Consider the following 20072-nt stretch of genomic DNA (forward strand, 5'->3'; position numbering starts at 1 on the left):
TACTACAAAGCACCATGTCTTTTAGGTACACCAGTAGAGTATCAGTGTCATATCAGAAACCAAACTAAAGCTTGAGGAAGTAGGACATAGTTATAATATACTCAAAGTCTACAAACAACTCAACAATTATAAAACAATTAAGAGTGCATTTGAAGCTACTTTGTTAGGGAATGAAAATCATTTCAGCATTATTTAGACAGTATGAAAAACTAATTTTACAGATAGTCATTCATAGAGAGAGATAAACCCCTAACTATGGCCCAGTCGACCTGGGCTTGATTAGTATCTCAGGTGGCTGATGGAGTGCCAGGTGGGAGGGCATTTGATGCTGATGCTCCCTTAGTAAAGCAGAAAGGTGGGTAGGGCATTTAAAGAAAAAAAAAACAGCACAGAAGCAGACATGGCTGAGCCCACAGGACACCCTTAGGATCCACGACTAGTGCAAGTCTGCTGGGTAGAAGGTAAGCTAGTAGCTTAGCATGGATGTAGGGCATTTAGGGCTAATACAGTAAAATGATGCCCCAAGGGGAACCAAAAAAAAACAATAATTAAAAAAAAATCATCTTAGATATGATCTACATTTATAACTAGAAGCAGACACTTTGATCATTGTATCAATCCAAGTATATTCAGTGTTTCTCTGCTTGGGAAGAAATGTGTAGGCCACAGGTATATGGGCTACACCTCCCCTAAAATGAATTAGCTAGAACTTTGACAAATGTACAGATCTCCCAATAACTAAAATGTATTTCTACTTAATGACCTCAATTATCTCTGCAATGACTGAGAGAACTATGCTTCAGCCAAACTTTGGGCACACAGACTATTAGATTTTATAAACTTTAAGAAGCTTGAATAAATTCTAAAAACACCAACAAGGGGAAAACAAAACAGATGACAAGATATCAGTCTGGCAATCATCCCTGCCAGTTGTACTTAACCTTATTCCTTTTTGCTCCGACAACACTACAGTGGCATTTCTCATGCATGGCAGATAAAACCCAACAACAACAAATGCTATCCTTAAGGAGTTTCAGAGAGGACCTATAGTTTCCTTAAAATCGCTATGCATCAAATCATCTTAGACTGCATATTAGGCATCCCATCAGCATCTCCTGGTGAACATTCCCATGTCAGTAACACTTCAAATGACTACCTTGATAAATTCATCATCATGAGGCATAAATATAGTGGAACATTCTACAGTGAACCTAATGATAGAACTATAAAATTAAAAAAAATACAAAACCAAATTAAAAGAGCAAATAAAGCCTTCTAAACTTTAACAACCCAATGGGACAAAGCTAAAGTCATCTCCATCCAAGAAGAATTCAGTAAATCAATCAAAAGAAGAAAAAGTTTCTTTCATGCTAAGACTTGTCAGCAATGCAGATAATAAATATCATCCAAAAAAATGAAAGGGATAAAACATGAATGCAGTGTGCTAAAATAAATTTGCCACCATAACAAATATAGCTAAGCAAAGTAGCACACAGATTTGGGGGAAACTTCAACATACCTAGCTACAGCCTATCTATCCCTGGAGGAGTGTTCCCAGCACAAGAATCTGGTAGTCTATTGGCCATTTTGGGCCAATTTCTAGCTCTTTCAAATCCCCCTGTATAAAACCCACTTTGGCGAGGTTTTTTCACTTGTTACTACTCAGCCAAACTCCTCGTGGTCCTGCAGAGTGGTGCTAGCAGCAGAGAGGCTAAAAGAGCAACTGCTAACCTGATAAAAGTGTTTTTTCCTGCTACTACCTGGGCGACTGTCCGATCTAGCTAAACTGCAAATATTTCTGCTTCTTGAACTGTTTTAAACTGTCTAAAGTTGTTTTTGCGCCTGTACTTTTAAAGTTTGTTCTGTTTGTTGCATTTACTTGTTGAGGCTACACACTCGAGTGCACTAGCCTGTGTTACATATTTATTGCAATTTCCTGCAGTTTGTTGCAAAAAAGAAAAAAAAAAGTTATCCTTGTTTCCCATCTTTCCTGACCTAGAGTAGTCCAAATACAGGCTTTGCTGTATACTGGACTTTTGGAAAGTTCCTGTGTTGCCATTTCCTTTCTTGGATAGAGGGAGGCTTCTTTGTTCACCAGTGGCAGTGGGGAGCTTGGAGCAGCCTATCTGTCCATGGAGGAGTGTTCCCAGCACAGGAATCTGGTAGTCTGTTGGCTGTTTAGGGCCAATTTCTAGCTCTTTCAAGTCCGCCTGTATAAAACCCGTTGTAGCGTGGCTTTGCGTGATTTTGTGCATAGCGCGGCATCGAGCAGCACCGCTTATTTGGGTTTGAGCCTTGGAACTGATCTAGTTCTCATAATAAACACCCTTTTCCTATGCTAAAGCCTAGCACTTGCTCACTAAAGCAATTATATAAGTCAGCACTAAAAAATTAAAAGCACTACACCCTCACAAACTCCCCTTGAGTAACTTGTTCCCCATTGGCCCTTTTTTCAATTATAAAGGAATTCCCAATACTATTCTAGCATGTCCAAAGGTCAGTTGTCAATCTCCTCTCCAGTCCAGCTGGTGAACCTGGGAATCTTGAGGCAATGTTACAACTGCCTAATGTACACAGACAACCCTCTCCTCCTCACAACAAATCCCAACACATGTGAGAGATGCAACCATATAGCCAAACTGGAGGCTAAGCTCTCTCAACTCAGTACTGGCGTAACCAGTCAGGAGGAGAAGGAAACCACACTCACTACAATTCCAGTCTCACATAGACCTACCACGACAGCAAATCAAACACATAAACACACAAAAACATACTTGGAGGCTCTAAATAAAAATCTGCCTAAGCAGCAAAGACCTCCAAAGCAGACACCCAAGCAACCACTACCCCAAAACAAAACACGTGCAACACATAGCTCACAAAGCCAGTGTGCCGAACAGTCACAGCCCTTAAGGCTAAACAACACACCTGATACACTTGTAATAGGTGACTCTATCATCAGGCACACTGACGTCCTGCTCACCAGGTTGAACAAGGAGAAGGTCACGGTGAGCTGCCTACCGGGCGCTAGGATCCGCCACATAACACAAGCACTCAGGTCACTCCAAGGCAAGTACAAATATGACTCAGTCATTGTCCATGCTGGTGTGAATGACCTGAGACGTACCTCCCTGGAATACATGAAAAGAGACATAGAGGAGCTCTCTGAGCATGTAGCCCAGGCTGGTATGACCCTGACCTTGAGTAGCATCTTACCCTCACCAAGAATGATGCCACAGTATGAAGACAAGATTATCAATTTCAACAATTGGCTTAAGTATTGATGTCATTCAAAGGAGATCCAATGCCTGTCAGCCTGGGATGACATGCTCGACAAGCCACGATGCTTCGCTAGGGACGGCTTGCACCTGTCACCCCTGGGCTTTCGGATATTGGCAAAGGCTCTTGCTACCCCCATAGTGCCTTTTTTAGGCAAGGCTCAAAAGACAAACCCACCTCCATAGGTATCACAAGGGATAAGAAACGAAGAGTAATGCTACTCAATGCCAGAAGTCTAAACCTCAAGATGCACACACTCAAAACTCTCCTTAGCATGGAGAACATCGATATCTGTGCAGTAACAGAAACCTGGTTCAAGGCTCTTGAGAGCACCCCAGCACTACCAGGTTATACCTCATACCATGCTTTTCAGCCCCAAAACTTGGACCGAACCACAAAAGGTGGGGGAGTATCAATATTCTTCAAAGATACCCACACCTCCAGGTTGGTGGCACAGCACAAAGCATCAGAGACTATTTATGTGCAACTAACAGTGGGTAAAACTGCCTTCCAGTTTATAGCCTGCTACAGACCACCCTCCCAAACCCAGGAACCCCACTCGGCCTTCCTGAGAACACTGGAAAATATGAAGGTCTCTCCAAACACCATTATATTGGGTGACTTCAACTACCCAACCATAGACTGGGAGCATTACTCTAGCTCCAACACCCTAGCCCAAAGGTTCCTAGAATTTATAAACTCAAATGCTATGGAACAACTTGTTACCACTCCCACAAGAGGGGAAAACATACTGGACCTGATCATCATCAACATGGGGACTCTATGCTCCAGACCAGAAGTGTATCCCTCACTGGTAAGATCAGACCATAAACTAATCTCACTGGATATTCACATCCCGACCCCACCCCATGCCCAGAAAACCACAGTGAAAAACTTCTCTAAAGCAAATTTCACACTCCTCAAAACCGAGGTGGAATCCTTCAAAGCCCCCGGGCCTGTGAATAATACGGCCCAGACCACAAAATCCTTTATAAACGCATTCTATGAACACCTTCAGGAATGCATGGATCATGCAATCCCAAATAAAACCAAGACCCAATCCTCCAAAGGCAGACGTCCTGTCTGGTGGACCCCAGCCATAAACAAACTATACAACAGAAGGAGGAAGCTACTACATGACAGAGCAAAATCCCAAAAAGGGAAGGCATCTCTGATCAGTATTAGCAAAAAACTACGGGCACTCATAAAATCGTCTAAGGCCAGCTTCGAGAGAAAAATTGCACAGGACACTAAGGATAATCACAAGGCTTTCTTTAGTTATGTTAGGAACCTGGGTGGGAATTCCCAGATATGCTCAGAATTAGTCCAAAATGACAAAAAATACACCGAACCCACAGATATTGCCAACATCCTAGCTGACAGGTTCAGCGCAAACTTCTCCCCCCCCCACCAAAAGGGCTAATATTTATCCCAGCAGAGTGCTGCCCCCCTGACATCTCAGATGCTCAGGTAAGAGCTGCCCTCTCCAAAGCAAGAAACACAGCATCAATGGGACCAGACGGTGTCCCGGGCTGCCCTACATGAACTCCAAGAAGAGCTAAACCCAAACCTAAAACTACTGTTCAATCTCAGCCTTACTACAGGATATGTACCCAAAGAGTGGCGTACAGCAACAGTGGTCCCTCTCCACAAAGGTGGTGCCTCAACGGATCCTGGAAACTATCGCTCCATAAGTCTCACTAGCTTGGTCTGCAAAGCTATGGAAAGGATCATCATGGACCTTATAAATAAAGATATTGGGGACCTACAGACACTGGATCCTACCCAGTTCGGCTTTGTTAAGGGCAGATCCTGCCTCTTAAACCTGGTCGATTTTTTTCAAACAGTCACCAAGGCCATTGACAAGGGGAAGGTGGTCCACACAGCCTACCTGGACCTCGCAAAAGCCTTCGATACAATACCCCACTCGGGCATTATAGATAAGCTCACCAGCTTAAATATAAACCCCTATGTCACTAGATGGGTTGCAAACTGGCTCAAGGACAGAACCCACATGGTTAGAATAGCTGGAGCCATGTCAGACTCCAAACCAGTTACAAGTGTTGTCCCACAAGGCTCAGTCTTGGGACCTCTCTTGTTCGGTATATATTTCTCAGAGGTACAGGCCAACATGGAAGGACTGTGGCTGACCAAGTTCGCAGATGACTGCAAACTGGGCGCCATAATAGACTCTCCAGCCGACACAAGCATCCTCCAAAAGGGCCTCATAGAAACAGACAACTGGTGCCAGAGCCATGGCCTCAAGCTAAATGCCAAAAAGTGTATAGTCATCCCCTTTGGCAAAAACAAAGTGCCCACAAATTACCACATGGGTGGTAATCCATTAAGTACAGAAGTAGTAATTAGGGACCTGGGGACCCAAGCTGATAGCAATCACTCATTTGACAACCATGTGGCCAAAGTGGTTAGAAAAACATTTTATATAGCCCACCTAATCATGAAGGGATTCACATCTAGATCAGGGGAGGTCATCGTGCCTCTTTACTCATCCCTCATCAGGCCCATAATTGAGTACAATGCCCCTTTTGGGATGTACCTTACCAGACACCTGCAGCAACTGGAAAGACCCCTAAAGTACCTCACCAAGAGGATCAAGGGGCTCAAACAGATGCCGTATGCTGCCCAGTTAAAGAAACTCCAGCTCTACTCAGTGGCATACCGCCTGCTCAGAGGCGATCTGTGCCTGACATATAAAGCCATGTCCAACCCGGAATTAATGGACATGCTGCACCTCAGAAAATCCAAATCCCATTGAGCTACGCGCTCGAGGGACTTAAACCTCAGCACTGAAATAAATAGGACATGCTGGAGGGACAGATTCATAACCCAGAGGCTCCCTTCACTCTGGAATAAAATCCCAGTCCAGGTTAGGCAGAGTCCCTCATTGACTCTCTTCAAGAGGAATCTTGATGAGTGGATGGGAGATCGTAGGTTTATCCCGGGTATCACTTCTGTGTCACTGTTAGACAAAGGCACAGTATATTAACCTCGAAAAAGGGCATAGCAAAATTAATTTAAAATGGGTGGCGAAAGCCATACACACTCTGGCTAGGCTTATAAATGCCCTAGGGTAGATAGCCTAGTATGAACCTATGAACCTATGCATAAGGAAGCCCATCTAGTTTTTACCCATAAAACATTAACTTATCTGAAAGTAGGAAATGTTCACTTCTGCCACCAGTGAAGTAAATACACTGCTTCCATAGGAGTAAATGACATACCAGGAAGTCTTGTGCAGTCATAAATTGCCTAGACTATCCCTTATGTCCCTTTTTAACAGAACATTAAAATTAGATATGTCCCTGATATCAAGAAGCAAATTACTGTGGTCCCACTCTATTAGAAATTCCCTTCAGCAGACCACAAAAATTATAGACCAATCAGCCTCATAAACCTATTTTTCAAGATGATCAAAAGAATCATAATGGAACTTGTTCGCTTTTATTACAAAAAAATTCTTCCTGGTGCATCCCTGTACAGTTTTGCCAAAGTAGTGCTTACATATGAGATTCCAACTACTTACATAGACGTGTTTACCTGCATACACAGCTTAGCTCACATTAAAACAACTGACAGTATACCATATGAGAAAATCAGAGATAAGATATAAATAAATACAAATAAAATAATAATCTGGGTCCACAACTACCTAGAAATGTGTACCCAGCAAGGCTCTTTTCTGGGGGAACACCTTCTTTGACTTTAGTATCTCAGATATTAAAAATGACTGCACTGCCAGGCTCACCAGATATGCAGATGACCTGGGAATATTGTCCATAACCCTGGTGGTACCATCTGTCTTTAAACAGCACTTAAATTGCATATGAATGTTGCAGCAGTAATGCCTTCTCCCTTTATTAACAAAAGTATAGTGTTGATGTAGCTGGCAAGAAAAAGAAGGCATCAGCTTTAAACAGTACTAACTGGCTGAATGACTATAACTGAAAGTCTACAAAATAGCAAAATACTTTCAAGTGTATCTTGATCATGGCCTTTCATTTCATACCAATAGAGCTGCTACCATCCACAAAATATATGGAGTTGCCTACCTGAATCTATATTGGTTTGAAAGGTATGCCAGGAAGGTAATACTCCAGCTTCAAAAAAAAAAAAAAAAAACATTTACTAGGTCAGTTGTCGAATTCTGTATTCTGGTTTGTAATCTACTCACATATCATCTGATGCAATGGGAAAAGGTACAAATATTGCTGCAGCAATTCTGTTCTCTGAAGCTTGCCACATTTTATTAAAGTAGCCTATGCCGGACACACAGAGAACATTAAAGGATGCCTTTCCATTACAAAACCTGTAATAGTAATACCCTGAGCTAAAAGGATACTCAGCAGCTATAAAAAGTACTGTAAAACATGGCAGCTTCATAGTTCACACTCTTCCTTACAGCCTAACCAAGTTCAACCCTTTGGAATATGCCACTCCTACTCAGTCCACTAATTCTTACTTTCAAGAAAGAAACAGATGACTACCTGGATGTCCTTAGAGTCTTATCAGGGAATCTTGACTGCCAACCTAGATTTGTTCACTAAATCTTAAAAGAATCAGCAGGTTTAAAAAATATTGGGCAATGTCCTTTCAAACCTAGTTCGTCAAGGTTAAGCTAGCTTTTGCACTGTGTTGCAAACATGAGATCTCGCTACATTTCTAAAGTGAAGCAGTGGGATAAAGCTTCTAATAGGAGTACAGTAGTGATCTGCACATTACCCAGTGAGAGGCAGGATGTGAACATTTGTAAAAAATTAGGTACAACAGGCTGACTTGTGTATTAATTCAGACGTGAACATTTGCAAAAAATTAGGTACAACAGGCTATCTGACTAGTGTATTAATTCAGACGTGAACATTTGTAAAGAAAAAAAAAAAATAGGTACAACAGGCTATCTGACTCGTGTATTCATTCAGTTTCCCAACAGCAATGGTGTAGCAAAATCTGCATATAACAAACTACTGGTATTTCCTCATTAATTTGTTTCAAAAATATATGTGGATTGCCATCAACATTCTCTACTGATACTGGAGAAAGATAGCTTTGAACATTCTTTCTTTCTCACTGTGAGTACAAGAAATTCAATGTGATATACTGTGTATATTTATAAGGCAATCATTTGTTTTGAAATTAACCCTGCAATTTTCTGCATACAACAGTAGCAAAATCACAAAAATATTAGAAAAATCTGGACTAATTATAAGATGTGGAACCCAGATAAATATTACAAAATGTATAACTATAAAAACAACTGTTTGTAATAAAGTAAAAATATACAAGTATTGTAATGCACTACCAATTTAAAAATATAGAAGTATGCAATATCCATTTATTAACGTCTTAATTCTGCACAGACTTACCTTAAGGTAAACTGATTAACTGTAGCATTCCTGGGCATGTTTATGTGAAAGGTTATATCATCACCTTGCCAGACTGGTTTAACAGGATAATAAATGACAATGTTCTTATCCAGTCTCAGTTGTACTTGCTTTGGTGTTTCAGTGCTGAAATGTAGAAATATAATGCCAATCCTCTGTAAAGGTTGGGCAGCATCCTCAGCCTCCTGTCCCATTACCTGTGAATGGATTCTCTCCTGCCTTCCACTCTCTGTGACACAATCTCCTTCAGTCTCTGGCTGCACCATATAGTAAAGCTCCACTGGAATTCCCTTTGATGAGTCACCAATGTTCTGATACTCCAAAGGTGAGTTGAACCAGTTTAGTGGTAACTCCAGCTGGGCAACACATAGTCCGTGCATACCCTGAAGTCTGCAGGAAGCTTGCAACTCTCTGGTGTCCAAAATGGCAAACATTTTTATGCAAGGCAATTCCTCCATACCATCAAAGTCACTCCAATCTTTTCCAGCAATGTAAAATAAAGTTTGCACTTTGGGTTTGCTAAAATATATGTTCTCCTCAATGATACGAGACACTATCTTCCAATTAAATTCAAACCCACTGAAAGAATTAAATGAGTTTATAGTCTGTTGTTGCAGCAGTTCAAAAGGAATTACCAATTCTTTGGAGATATTTCCGTATGATACATTAAGTACAGGGGGACTTTTTGCTCTGTATATAAAAAAAGGTTCAACTCTGTATTGTAGGCTGGAGTTCCTCATGATGTCCTGATTGGATTCTTTCAGGAAAAAAGCGATGTCAGCATTTTGAATCTGAAAGTTTACAGGTAGGTACGTTGGCAATGAAGAAAATCTCTGGACACTGTCCAAGACAGCACGGCTTTCCACCACTAAAAAAAAAGAAAGAAAGAAACTGTAACATCCATAAACATTAACTAATAATTCATGGTAAAAGTGTTAGTGGTATGTCAGAAAAAAATAATGTTTTTTAATACATACAAGGTCTAGAAATGTTTATAAACTTCAAGAGCCTCTACTTATTTCTTTTAAACAATGCAAAACAGTTCAAGAACAAGAAAGAAATAAAATATACTGTTCAAAATATACAGAAAGTGCATATTTGTCAAAAACTAAATGTATATTATATATATTTCATGCATAGTCTTTCCAAAGGTTGGTCAAATAAATGTGTATTATATAGTTTAAATGTATGTATTTATTTGTTTTTATTTAAAAGGAAAGTCTAAATGAGCAGAGCACATTTTCAGCAGAGGCCTGGAGGGAAAGTTCAATCACAGTACCTTTATATTAACAACTACATTTCAGACAGTTATCAGAAAAGCAAGCTGTATAGTTGCAAGACAGATACAGTAAAGTACTTACATCAATATTTATAATGTATTTATTTACTGACATTTGATTACTGGGAAAGTCTGAGTGGGTAGGTGCCCATTTTCAGTAAAGGCCCAGGGAGGAAAACTTCAAAGTAGTACAAAAACATTTTTAGAACAATAATGTTATAATCTTCAAAAATACAACATCATTTACAATTTAAACTATACCAAATTAGACATAATGAGACAACATTGGTTTAAAATAGATACAGCTTATATGATGATTTAATATTTCAAGGCATTTTACCCAGTATAAAGAAATCAAAAGTAAGTTAGTATAACACAAACAAGAACTGCTATATGAAGTGAGGGAAAACAGAGGATTATGTCAAATTTAGGCAGAGGGTCAGAACAGAGAAATTGGCTAAAGGAAGGAATTGAGTGACGGGTAGAGTAAGAAGGTAAAGGTCTGAAGAGGTACTTGTACATATTTAGGGATATAGTTTATCCTTGGATTGACAAGGACAAAGCCAGATTTTGGCTAGGAAGTCTTTCAGAATGGTTTTAAAGGACAAGAGAGAGGGTAGTGACCAGATAGATACAGGTTAGGAGTTCCAGGCCTTAGCGCCATGGTATGAATACAGACTGTGCTCAGCAAATTTGATAAGTTTGTAGACAGAGCTGTTTTTGGTCATTGGATTGTAACGACTGAGTGGGAGCATAGTTGGGTAGAGTGGTATTCAGTTTTTATAAGTGGTAAGAAGCAGTTTATATGTTAGTTGACAGGGTAGTTCTAACCAATTTAGCTCATTTTAGTGATATACTGTGGTGGGTTATGAAAAGGGTATTTGCTGCAAATTTAGCCACTTTATTATAGCATTGTTTGAGTTTTGTTTTTTTCTGATGCCTGGAGGTTAGTAAGGATAGGCGTGCCATAAAGTAGTGATGGGAAGAGGTAAGTTGTGGTAATTGTATTCTTAGTTGCATTGGTGAGAAAGTTTTTGGCTCTATAAACCATCCCTTGTTTTGGTGATTTTTAATGCAATTTTGTATATGTAAGTGAAATATAAGATCATCATCTGTAATCATTTCTAACAATTTGCTATGAGAAGTGACTTTAGTGGTTGCATTATTAAGAAAGAGGCTATTCAATTTTGCTTTTTTTCATACAGGAAAGAGGGATTTGGGGGAAAAAAAGTAGTTTTTTTTTTTTTTTCGGGGGGTGGGGGTGGTGAGCAACAGTTGTGAGTTACAAAGCCATGCTTCAGTAGCTGTTAAAGCTTCTTTAGTAATTGTTTGGAGATGAGACAGGTTGTCTGATGTGCATATGAGTTTGCAGTCAGCTGCATATTTATTGTATTAGGGAGGCAGGCCTGTTGTGTGGAGGCTGTTGGTGAGAATGATAAAGAGAAGGGGGCCAAGGACAGAACCTTGTGGTATACTGGTGGTGACTGGGAGGTATGGAGAGAGGATAGATGGACATTTTACTGACTGACACCCGTTGGACAAGTAGCTTTTGAACCACAGATAGGTGGACAGACATAAACCTAGTGAGGGCATTTGAAGATATTTGCTGTGATAAACTATGTTGAAGGCTTTAGACAAGTCTAGAAATAAGGAAGAGACTAGTTTGACATCATCTCTAGCTTTATTGAGAGTATCTATAAAAATTAATTAGAAGTGCAGTGTTACTACTATGGGAGCGACAGAAGCCTTATTGTGTGGGGGACAGGAGTTATTCTTGCAGAAGATGATTTAGCAGTTGTTTTTGTATATGCAAGTACTTTGGAGGGGGGATAAGACTTCTATAGGTTTAAAATTGCTGATGTCAGTTGAATTTCCTCCTTTGTGTATGGGGATAATGTTTTTTTTCCAGGGAGAGAGAGAGAACACGGGATTCCTGGATTGTTTTATTTATAAGGACTGAGACAGGATAGACAATGCTTTTTTTAAGGTACTTGCTGGGAAGATAATCATCTGAAGTATAGCATGGCTTGAGTTTAAGAGTAGTTATATCAGATGTGGGCACAGGCTTGAAGGTAAAAGTGGATGTGGCAACATGTGGCTGTTGGGCAAGCTTGGGATTAGATGCTGTGGAATCATTGGATAGAGATGTTTTACTATTTACAAAATAAGAACTAAATTCTATTGCAGTTTTGAGTGGAGCATTATTGGGAGAGGTGTTAAGGTCGTATTTTTGGGGGATGTAAGATTTCTTTAATGGCTAACCAGGATTTTTTAGAGTTGTGTTTACTATTATTTTGAATGTTATTATAATATAGTGCTTTATCTTTATTTATTTGTTTTTAATTATATATATAGTTCTGGTAGCTCTAAATTGTTGCAGGAAGTAAATAGATTCATACTTTAAAAGATACAACATTGTATAGAAGTTTATGTTCTTATATTTCAGAACAGAAAGCTGTGTAAAGCATTCATGAGATACAGTGAAGAGATTACTTAAGAAGTGATAAAACTATTTAGATGGAAAGATATTAGTATTGTAGAGGAGGACAGTGGTAATAGCATCTGAGTAAGACAAAAGTAGAGTATAGGATTAATTCTTTCTAGCCTGCCTGTTTCAAATGGATGGTTTATAATTTAGGTCTATAGGGAATGCATGATAGCGGTAGGGTGGTGGATGGGGGGGCTGGTAGAGAAAGATGAGAAACAGTGTTTAGGAGGGATGTGAAGAGGGGTATGGTGATAAATACTGACCACAAATTGTGTCATTTACAAAAATTAACAAAATGCAATATAAATCCAGTTCATTACAATTTGAACTTTTCGTATTACTTGGAGACAACACCAACTAATCAGGTTAAATTAAACATTAACTACTGAAACAGCAACAAAGAACTGATAAAAAGAAGGTACATCTACTTCAAAGTTTGAGTGAGGAAAAAAACAGCAACTGTAGATCAGTGGTAAAGTTAGGAAATTACTGTTTAAAGAAGGACCATGGCACATAATCTAGGACAGCCTGCATGTTCAGAATATTCAGTAAACTTAAATTACTTTCTTAATCCAGGTGACAATCTTTCTAGACCAGGAAAGGTTAGTGAACTCGGTGTTAATCATATAAATAGTAAAAAAGCAAAGACTAGGCTCCAGCTTTTCTCCAAAGGCAGACTGCCTTAATGGTGCACACAAGCACTTTCACAATAAGCTTCTTCAGGGGTATGATTACCATCATTGACACACCCTTTTTATACCAGCAGACTTCAGCTTAAAATTAGTTCTTAAAAACATATTACATATAATCTAAACATTTACATATAATCTAAAAATGTCATACTTACATTAACTTATACTAATGAAACAATAAATACAAACATTTGTCATATAAATATATAACATAATTATCTCTGCAAAGGTCTATTTTTTTAAAACTGGTCTCAATGAAATATAGTCAATGAGACCATGACCTGCATTAGCCCTCAGCCTCATTATTCATTCTACTTCCAACTCTTCAGTTTTATTTCTGATATCCCCTCCTCTCTTATTTTCAAAAGCTGTCCCCAATACTCTAAATTTAAAGTTATGTTGAATGCTAGTTTCTTTTACATGTTTTGCCAAAGCATTAAAATTACTTTCTTTTCTAATATGGTAAATATGTTCTCTTATTCTGTCCTTTAGCGATCGGTCAGTTTTTCCTACGTAGAATTTATTACAAACTTGACAATTAGCTAAATAAACTACATGTTTTGCATTACAGTTAGCCTTAGTTCTTAAATAAAAAACTTCTCCAGTATCTGGGTGTTTATACTCTGTCTCTATAGTAATATAGCTACACCAGGTACAATTATTACATGGCTTGGTTCCTATTGTACCTTGTTGGACTTTAGTGTTTGCTGATATACAGTCTCTTCTCTTTAAAGATTGTTTATTCTTAAAAGTGAATTGTGGGAGGGAGCTCAAATATTTATTTATTTGTGGGTCTGTAGTTAAAATATTCCTATGTTTGTTAAAAATATTAGTACATTCCTTAATATTTCTAGAATAGCTAAAACAAATTCTTAGACTATTACTGCTTGAATTTTTTTTCCATCCATTGTATTCACTAATGGTTCTGACAAATAAGGCTTAGCTCTATTATGTCTTAATTTTTTCACTTCCTTGACACTCCTTTCTATCATATGTTCACTATAACCTCTCTCCATTAGTTCATTACTAGTAGTGTTCATAGGTTCATAGGTTGGTACTAGGCTATCAGCCCTAGGGCCTATACAAGCCTAGCCATAACAATTCCCTGGCTATTTCTTCCCACATTATTTACTTTCCTAGACCCCTGTCTAGCAGGGCGACTGACGTGATCCCTGGGGTGAGTTTCCTTTCTCCCATCCAATCGTCAAGGTTCCTCTTGAAGAGGTCCAAAGAGGCACTCTGCTTGACATGTATGGGCAATCTATTCCAGAGTCTGGGGAGTCTCTGGGTCAGGAACCTAGCCCTCCAGCATGTTTTGTTTATTGTGATGACAAGGTTTAGATCCCTGGAGCGTGTAGCTCTGAGGGATTGGGATTTTTTTAAGTGTAGCATGTCCAACAGCTCTGGGTTTGACATGGCCTTGTATGTTAAGCAGAGATCGCCTCTGAGTAGACGATATGCGGCAGAGTACAGCTGGAGTTTTTTAAGGTGGTCAGTGTAGGGCATCTGCTTTAGGCCTGGGATTCTTTTAGTGAGGTATTTCTGAGGCCTTTCCAGTTGTTGCAGATGTCTTGAGAGGTACATACCAATTGGGGCGTTGTATTCTATAATGGGTCTAATGAGGGATGAGTACAGTGGGACAATGACCTCCTTTTTTCTGGATGAAAAGCCCTTCGTGATGAGGTGTGCCACATAGAAGGATTTCCTGACTGTTGTGGCGATGTGGTTATCGAAGGTGAGACCACTGTCCACCTGTGTCCCTAAGTCTCTTATCACACTTTCTGTGTTTAGTGTACTGCCACCTATATGGTAATTCATGGATACATGTTTTTTCCCCAATGGGGATAACAATACATTTCTTGGCATTGAGCTTGAGCCCATGGCTCTGGCACCAAGCATCTGTTTCTGTAAGGCCCTTTTGTAGAGTATCCACATCATTTGGGGATTCAATAATGGCTCCCAGTTTGCAGTCATCTGCAAACTTTGTTAGCCAGAGTCCCTTAGTATTGACCTGTACTTCAGAGAAGTAGATGCCAAACAAGAGCGGCCCCAGGACTGAACCCTGAGGTACTCCACTTGTCACTTGTCTGGAGCTGGATTTGGAGTCGGCTACTTTTACAGTGTGGGTTCTATCAGTAAGCCATTTAGCAACCCATTGGGTGACATAGGGATTAATGCCCAACTTAGTAAGTTTATCTATGATTCCAGAGTGGGGGATGGTGTCAAAGGCCTTGGCAAGTTCTAGATAGGCTGTGTGGACCACCTTACCCTTGTCCATGGCTCTGGAGACTGATTCAAATAAGTCAATCAGGTTCAGGAGACAAGATCGGCCCTTCACAAACCCAAACTGGGTGGGGTCCAGTGTTTGAAGGTTGCCAATGTCTTTGTTTATAAGTTCCATGATAATACGCTCCATGGCCTTGCAGATAAGGCTTGTCAGACTGATGGGACGGTAGTTTCTGGGATCCAAGGTGGATCCCCCCCTTGTGGATTGGGATAACTGTAGCTCTGCGCCACTCAGTGGGCACAAAACCTGAGGTGAGGCTATGATTAAACATGACACTTAGGTGAGGTGCTAGTTCATATTGTAGTTCATGTAGTACACAGCCCGGGATGTCATCTGGTCCCATGGATGCTGTATTCTTGGCTTTAGAGAGTGTGTTTTGTACCTGTGTGGCCATTATTACTGGAATTTGGCAATCTTCCGGTATTGAGATGGGCCATTTAGGGGGTGAGAGGGGGTGAAGTTGGCACTGAATCGATCTGCCAGGATATTGGCAATATCCTTCGGATCAGTATATTTAATGCCATTCTGTTTTAGCTCAGAGCAGATCTGCACATTGCCATTTAGATTCTTGACATAGTTATAGAATGCTTTGTGGTTGTCTTTGGAATCTTTGGCAATTTTATTTTCGTAACTAGCTTTGGAGGATTTTATGAGGCATCTCAGTTTCTTATGGAGGCTAGTAAGGGAGTTTTTTGCATCCTGGGATTTTCTGTTTTTCTGCAAAAGTTTCTTCCTTTTGTTGTAAAGTTTGTTTATGGCAGGGGACCACCAGATTGGCTTCCTTTTTTTGGATGAGAGCATTTTGGTTCTATTTGGGATGGCACGATTCATGCATGAGTGGATGTGCTCGTACAGTGCCTTAGTGTAGGATTCAGCAGTTGAACTTTCAGTTCCCGTCTGCATGGGTGTCATGAAGTTTGTCACTTCTGACTTGAGTAGCATGAAGTTGGCTTTGGAGAAGTTTTTTATGGTGGTTTCTTTACTGGGTGGTGCGGGTCGAATGTGTATGTTAAGGGTGATTAGTTTATGGTCAGACCTGACTAACGAGGGTGTGACCATAGGTATGGAGCATTGATTTCCCATGTTGGTAATAACCAGGTCTAGGATATTGGAGCCCTGGTGGGACTATGGATTAGTTGATCCAGGGCATTGGAATTTATGAATTCCAAGAACCGTTGTGCAAAGGTGTTGGGACATGAGTAGTTTTCCCAGTTAATGGCAGGGTAGTTAAAATCACCCAGTATTAGGGTGTTTGGTTCTATCTTAATATTTTCCAGTATGTTTAGAAAGGTATAGTGAGAATCTTGGGGTATGGTGGGGATCTGTAGCAAGCTACAATTTGGATTGCAGTCTTACCTAGTGTTAGTTGCACTTGGAGAATTTCAGACACATTGTGTTGGCCAACTAGCCTGGTGGTGTGATTATCCTTGGTGAATATTGACACTCCTCCACCTTTAGTGTTTCGGTCCTGGTTTGGTGGCCGAAAAGTGTGGTAAGAGTTGTAGCCTGGTATTGCAGGGGTGCTCTCTGGAGCCTTGAACCAGGTCTCAGTTACTGCACAGATATCGATGTTCTCGATTTTTAGGAGTGCCTCGAGAGAGTGCATTTTGAGGTTTAGACTTCTAGCATTGAGTAGCATTACCTTCAAATTTCGCATGCTTTTACCTGTTACGGTGGTGGTTTTGTCCTTTGAAGTTTGCCTAAAAAAGGCACTATAGGGGTGGCAAGAGCCTTAGCCAGTAACTTGAATCCCAGGGGCCACAGGTGCAGGCCATCTCTGGCAAAGCATCGTGGTCTGTCAATCATGTCATCCCAGGCAGACAGATACTGGATCCCCTTTGAATGACACCATAAGCTTAGCCAATTGTTGAAGTCAATCATTTTATCCTTATATTGTGGTATCATTCTGGGCGAAGGCAGGATGCTACTCAGGGCTAGGGTCATACCTGCCTGGGCCACATGATCCGAGAGCTCTTCCATGTCACTTTTCATGTAGTCCAGGGAGGTACGTCTCAAGTCATTAACTCCAACATGGACAATGACAGAGTCATATTTGTACTTGTTGGGGAGTGACTTGAGTGCATGCATTATGTGGCGGATCCTGGCACCCGACAGGCAGCTGACTGTAATTTTCTCCTTATTCAACCTGGTGAGAGGGACATCAGTGTGCCGGACTATAGTCACCTATGACTAAAGTGTTAGGTACATTGTCTTGCCTTAGGGGCTGTTGTTGGGTGGCACACTGGTGTTGTGAACTATGTGACACATTGGTTGTGACTGGTGTTTGTTTGCGTTTCAGCTTCAGAGGTCTTTGTTGCTTGGGCAGGTTACAGTTAAGGGCCTCTGCATATGTGGATTTAGTGTTGCTATATGTGGGTGCTGGTGCATATTAATACTAATATTGTTAACAAACATTGGAATATTTTAACTATAGACCCACAAATAAATATTTGAGCTCCCTCCCGCAATTCACTTTTAAAAATAAATAATCTTTAAAGAGAAGACTCCAGCTCGAATGTTTGCTCCAGCTTAGATTATGTTCTTTATGCCTTTTTATCATGTTTAGCTGAGGATCTGGGTCTTTTACTAGATAATTCCCTCTCAGATGTTAAAATTGTCAGTATTTTATCTTTTGAAGTTCCATTTGGTCCAATTCCTATGCCATTGTTGCTGTTTACAGCCAGTTATATGGGCCTTTTGTTTATAGTATTTTTTATTTCTTTATGTTTACATGCCCTAGGGTTCAAAGCTCATAGATATTTCCTTAGATTCATCATGGTGGTTTTCTGTTGATAATGTGCTTCTCAAACATTTTGGAAATATAGAGAATATTTTAGTGCATTTATTAAAAATGTATTTGCCTTAATATTGCTACAACTCAAGTGCTCTAGGTTGCACTGCATCTGAATTGCTTTAGTGTGTTTTAGCTGCTTTTCTGTATATGTAGACTAGCTACTTATTCTACTGTATTACTGCCTCTTAAATCGTTTTTCAGTTGTGCACTTGCCTTGCTTCATTTAAAAAGTTTTAAATTGCTAATTTTGTAGAGTTTTAATTGCATTTACTGTTTAGGGCTACACACTCAAGTGCGGTCACCTTTTCTGTGTTTATTAACTGTATTATTGCATTGTTTAGCCTGTTTTAACCAAACCCACCCCCCCCCCCAAAAAAAAAAAAAAAATACTATCTTGTTTGCTTGTTTCCTGCCTTTCCTAGCTAGTATAGTCCAGATTCGAGACTTTGCTGGTTTCAGGACTTCATTTTCTGTGTTCAGAGCTAACCAGACCTTGTTGTGGTAGAGGGAAGTCCTACTGCTTACCAGTGGGAGTGGTGAGCACTGTACTGTCTAACACTAGAGGAGTGGTTTCCAGCTCTGAAACAGTAATTTTATTAGCCATTTTAGGCTGATTTCTATCCCTTTCAACTTTCTGTTTTAAAAATGTGCGTGCTTGCGCATTTTTTGCATCGTGCAGCACCGCGGGGCTATGGTTAAACTATTCCAGGTGACAGAAAGTCTGCTCTTCAAATTCTCCCTTAGAACTAGCTGGTTTCTCAGTAGTAGCACTAAAATCTGAACCCCTGTGACTAGCACTTGGTCTAGAACCTGCTGGAAAGAACTAAGAAGCCTTAAACTGATACAAGCAATCAACTCTCCTTGTTAATAAGGAGAAATTAATCATAGGCACTAAACAGCCTATAATCGCAAAGTACCTTGCAAAGGTAAGGGAAAACAGCTCTTGTACTTTCAAAAAAAAGCACCTAAAGAGGCATGTCCAAGGGTCAGCTTTCAGTGATTTCTCCTGTCCACCTGGTGAATCTGGGCATACTGGGGCAATGCAGCAACTGCCTCATGTACACAGACAACCCTCTCCTCCTACCACCCAAAACTACAACCTGTGAGAGGTGCACTTACATAGCCAAACTGGAAGCAAAGCTCTCTCCAGTCAAGATTGTGCTAGACAGTCAAGAGGAGAAGGTTAACACCTGCACTACACCTCAAGCAACGCATAGCCCTTCTAAACCCACACCATCAACACCCACACATAGCAACACTAAACCCACATATGCGGAGGCCCTTAACATTAACCTGCCCAAGCAACAAGGACCTCCAAAGCTGAAACGCAAACACCAGTCACAAACAAAGTGACACATAGCTCACAACACCAGTGTGCCACCCAACAACAGCCCCTAAGGCAAGACAATGTACCCAACACTTTAGTCATAGGTGACTCTATAGTCAGACACACTGATGTCCCACTCACCAGGCTGAGCAAGGAGAAAATTACAGTCAGCTGCCTATCAGGGGTCAGGATCTGCCACATAACGCATGCACTTAAGTCACTCCACAACAAGTACAAATACGACTCGGTCATTGTCCATGTTGGAGTGAATGACTTGAGACTTACCTCCCTGGACTACATGAAAAAAGTCATGGAAGAGTTCTCGGATCATGTGGCCCAGACAGGAATGACCCTAGCCCTGAGTAGTATCCTGCCTTCGCCCAGAATGATACCACATTATAAGGACAAAATGATTGACTTCAACAATTGGCTAAGCTTCTGGTGTCATTCAAAGGGGATCCAGTATCTGTCTGCCTGGGACGACATGATAGACAAACCACAATGCTTTTCCAGAGATGGTCTGCACCTGT

At 40.4% G+C, this 20072-nt stretch overlaps 1 protein-coding gene across 1 annotated transcript in view; it reads right to left on the bottom strand.

Moving 5' to 3' along the window:
* Positions 1-20072, bottom strand: part of LOC122799352 (transmembrane protein 132B-like) — a 2948958-nt gene that overhangs the window by 2049924 nt on the left and 878962 nt on the right. The window contains exon 2 of the mRNA XM_044068346.1: positions 8658-9543. Within this exon, the coding sequence (XP_043924281.1) occupies positions 8658-9543 (886 nt within the window). The remainder of the gene's footprint in view (positions 1-8657; positions 9544-20072) is intronic.

This window comes from Protopterus annectens, chromosome 4.part0, assembly GCF_019279795.1.
Source record: "Protopterus annectens isolate FY-2018-M chromosome 4.part0, PAN1.0, whole genome shotgun sequence".
Taxonomy (NCBI): domain Eukaryota; kingdom Metazoa; phylum Chordata; order Ceratodontiformes; family Protopteridae; genus Protopterus; species Protopterus annectens.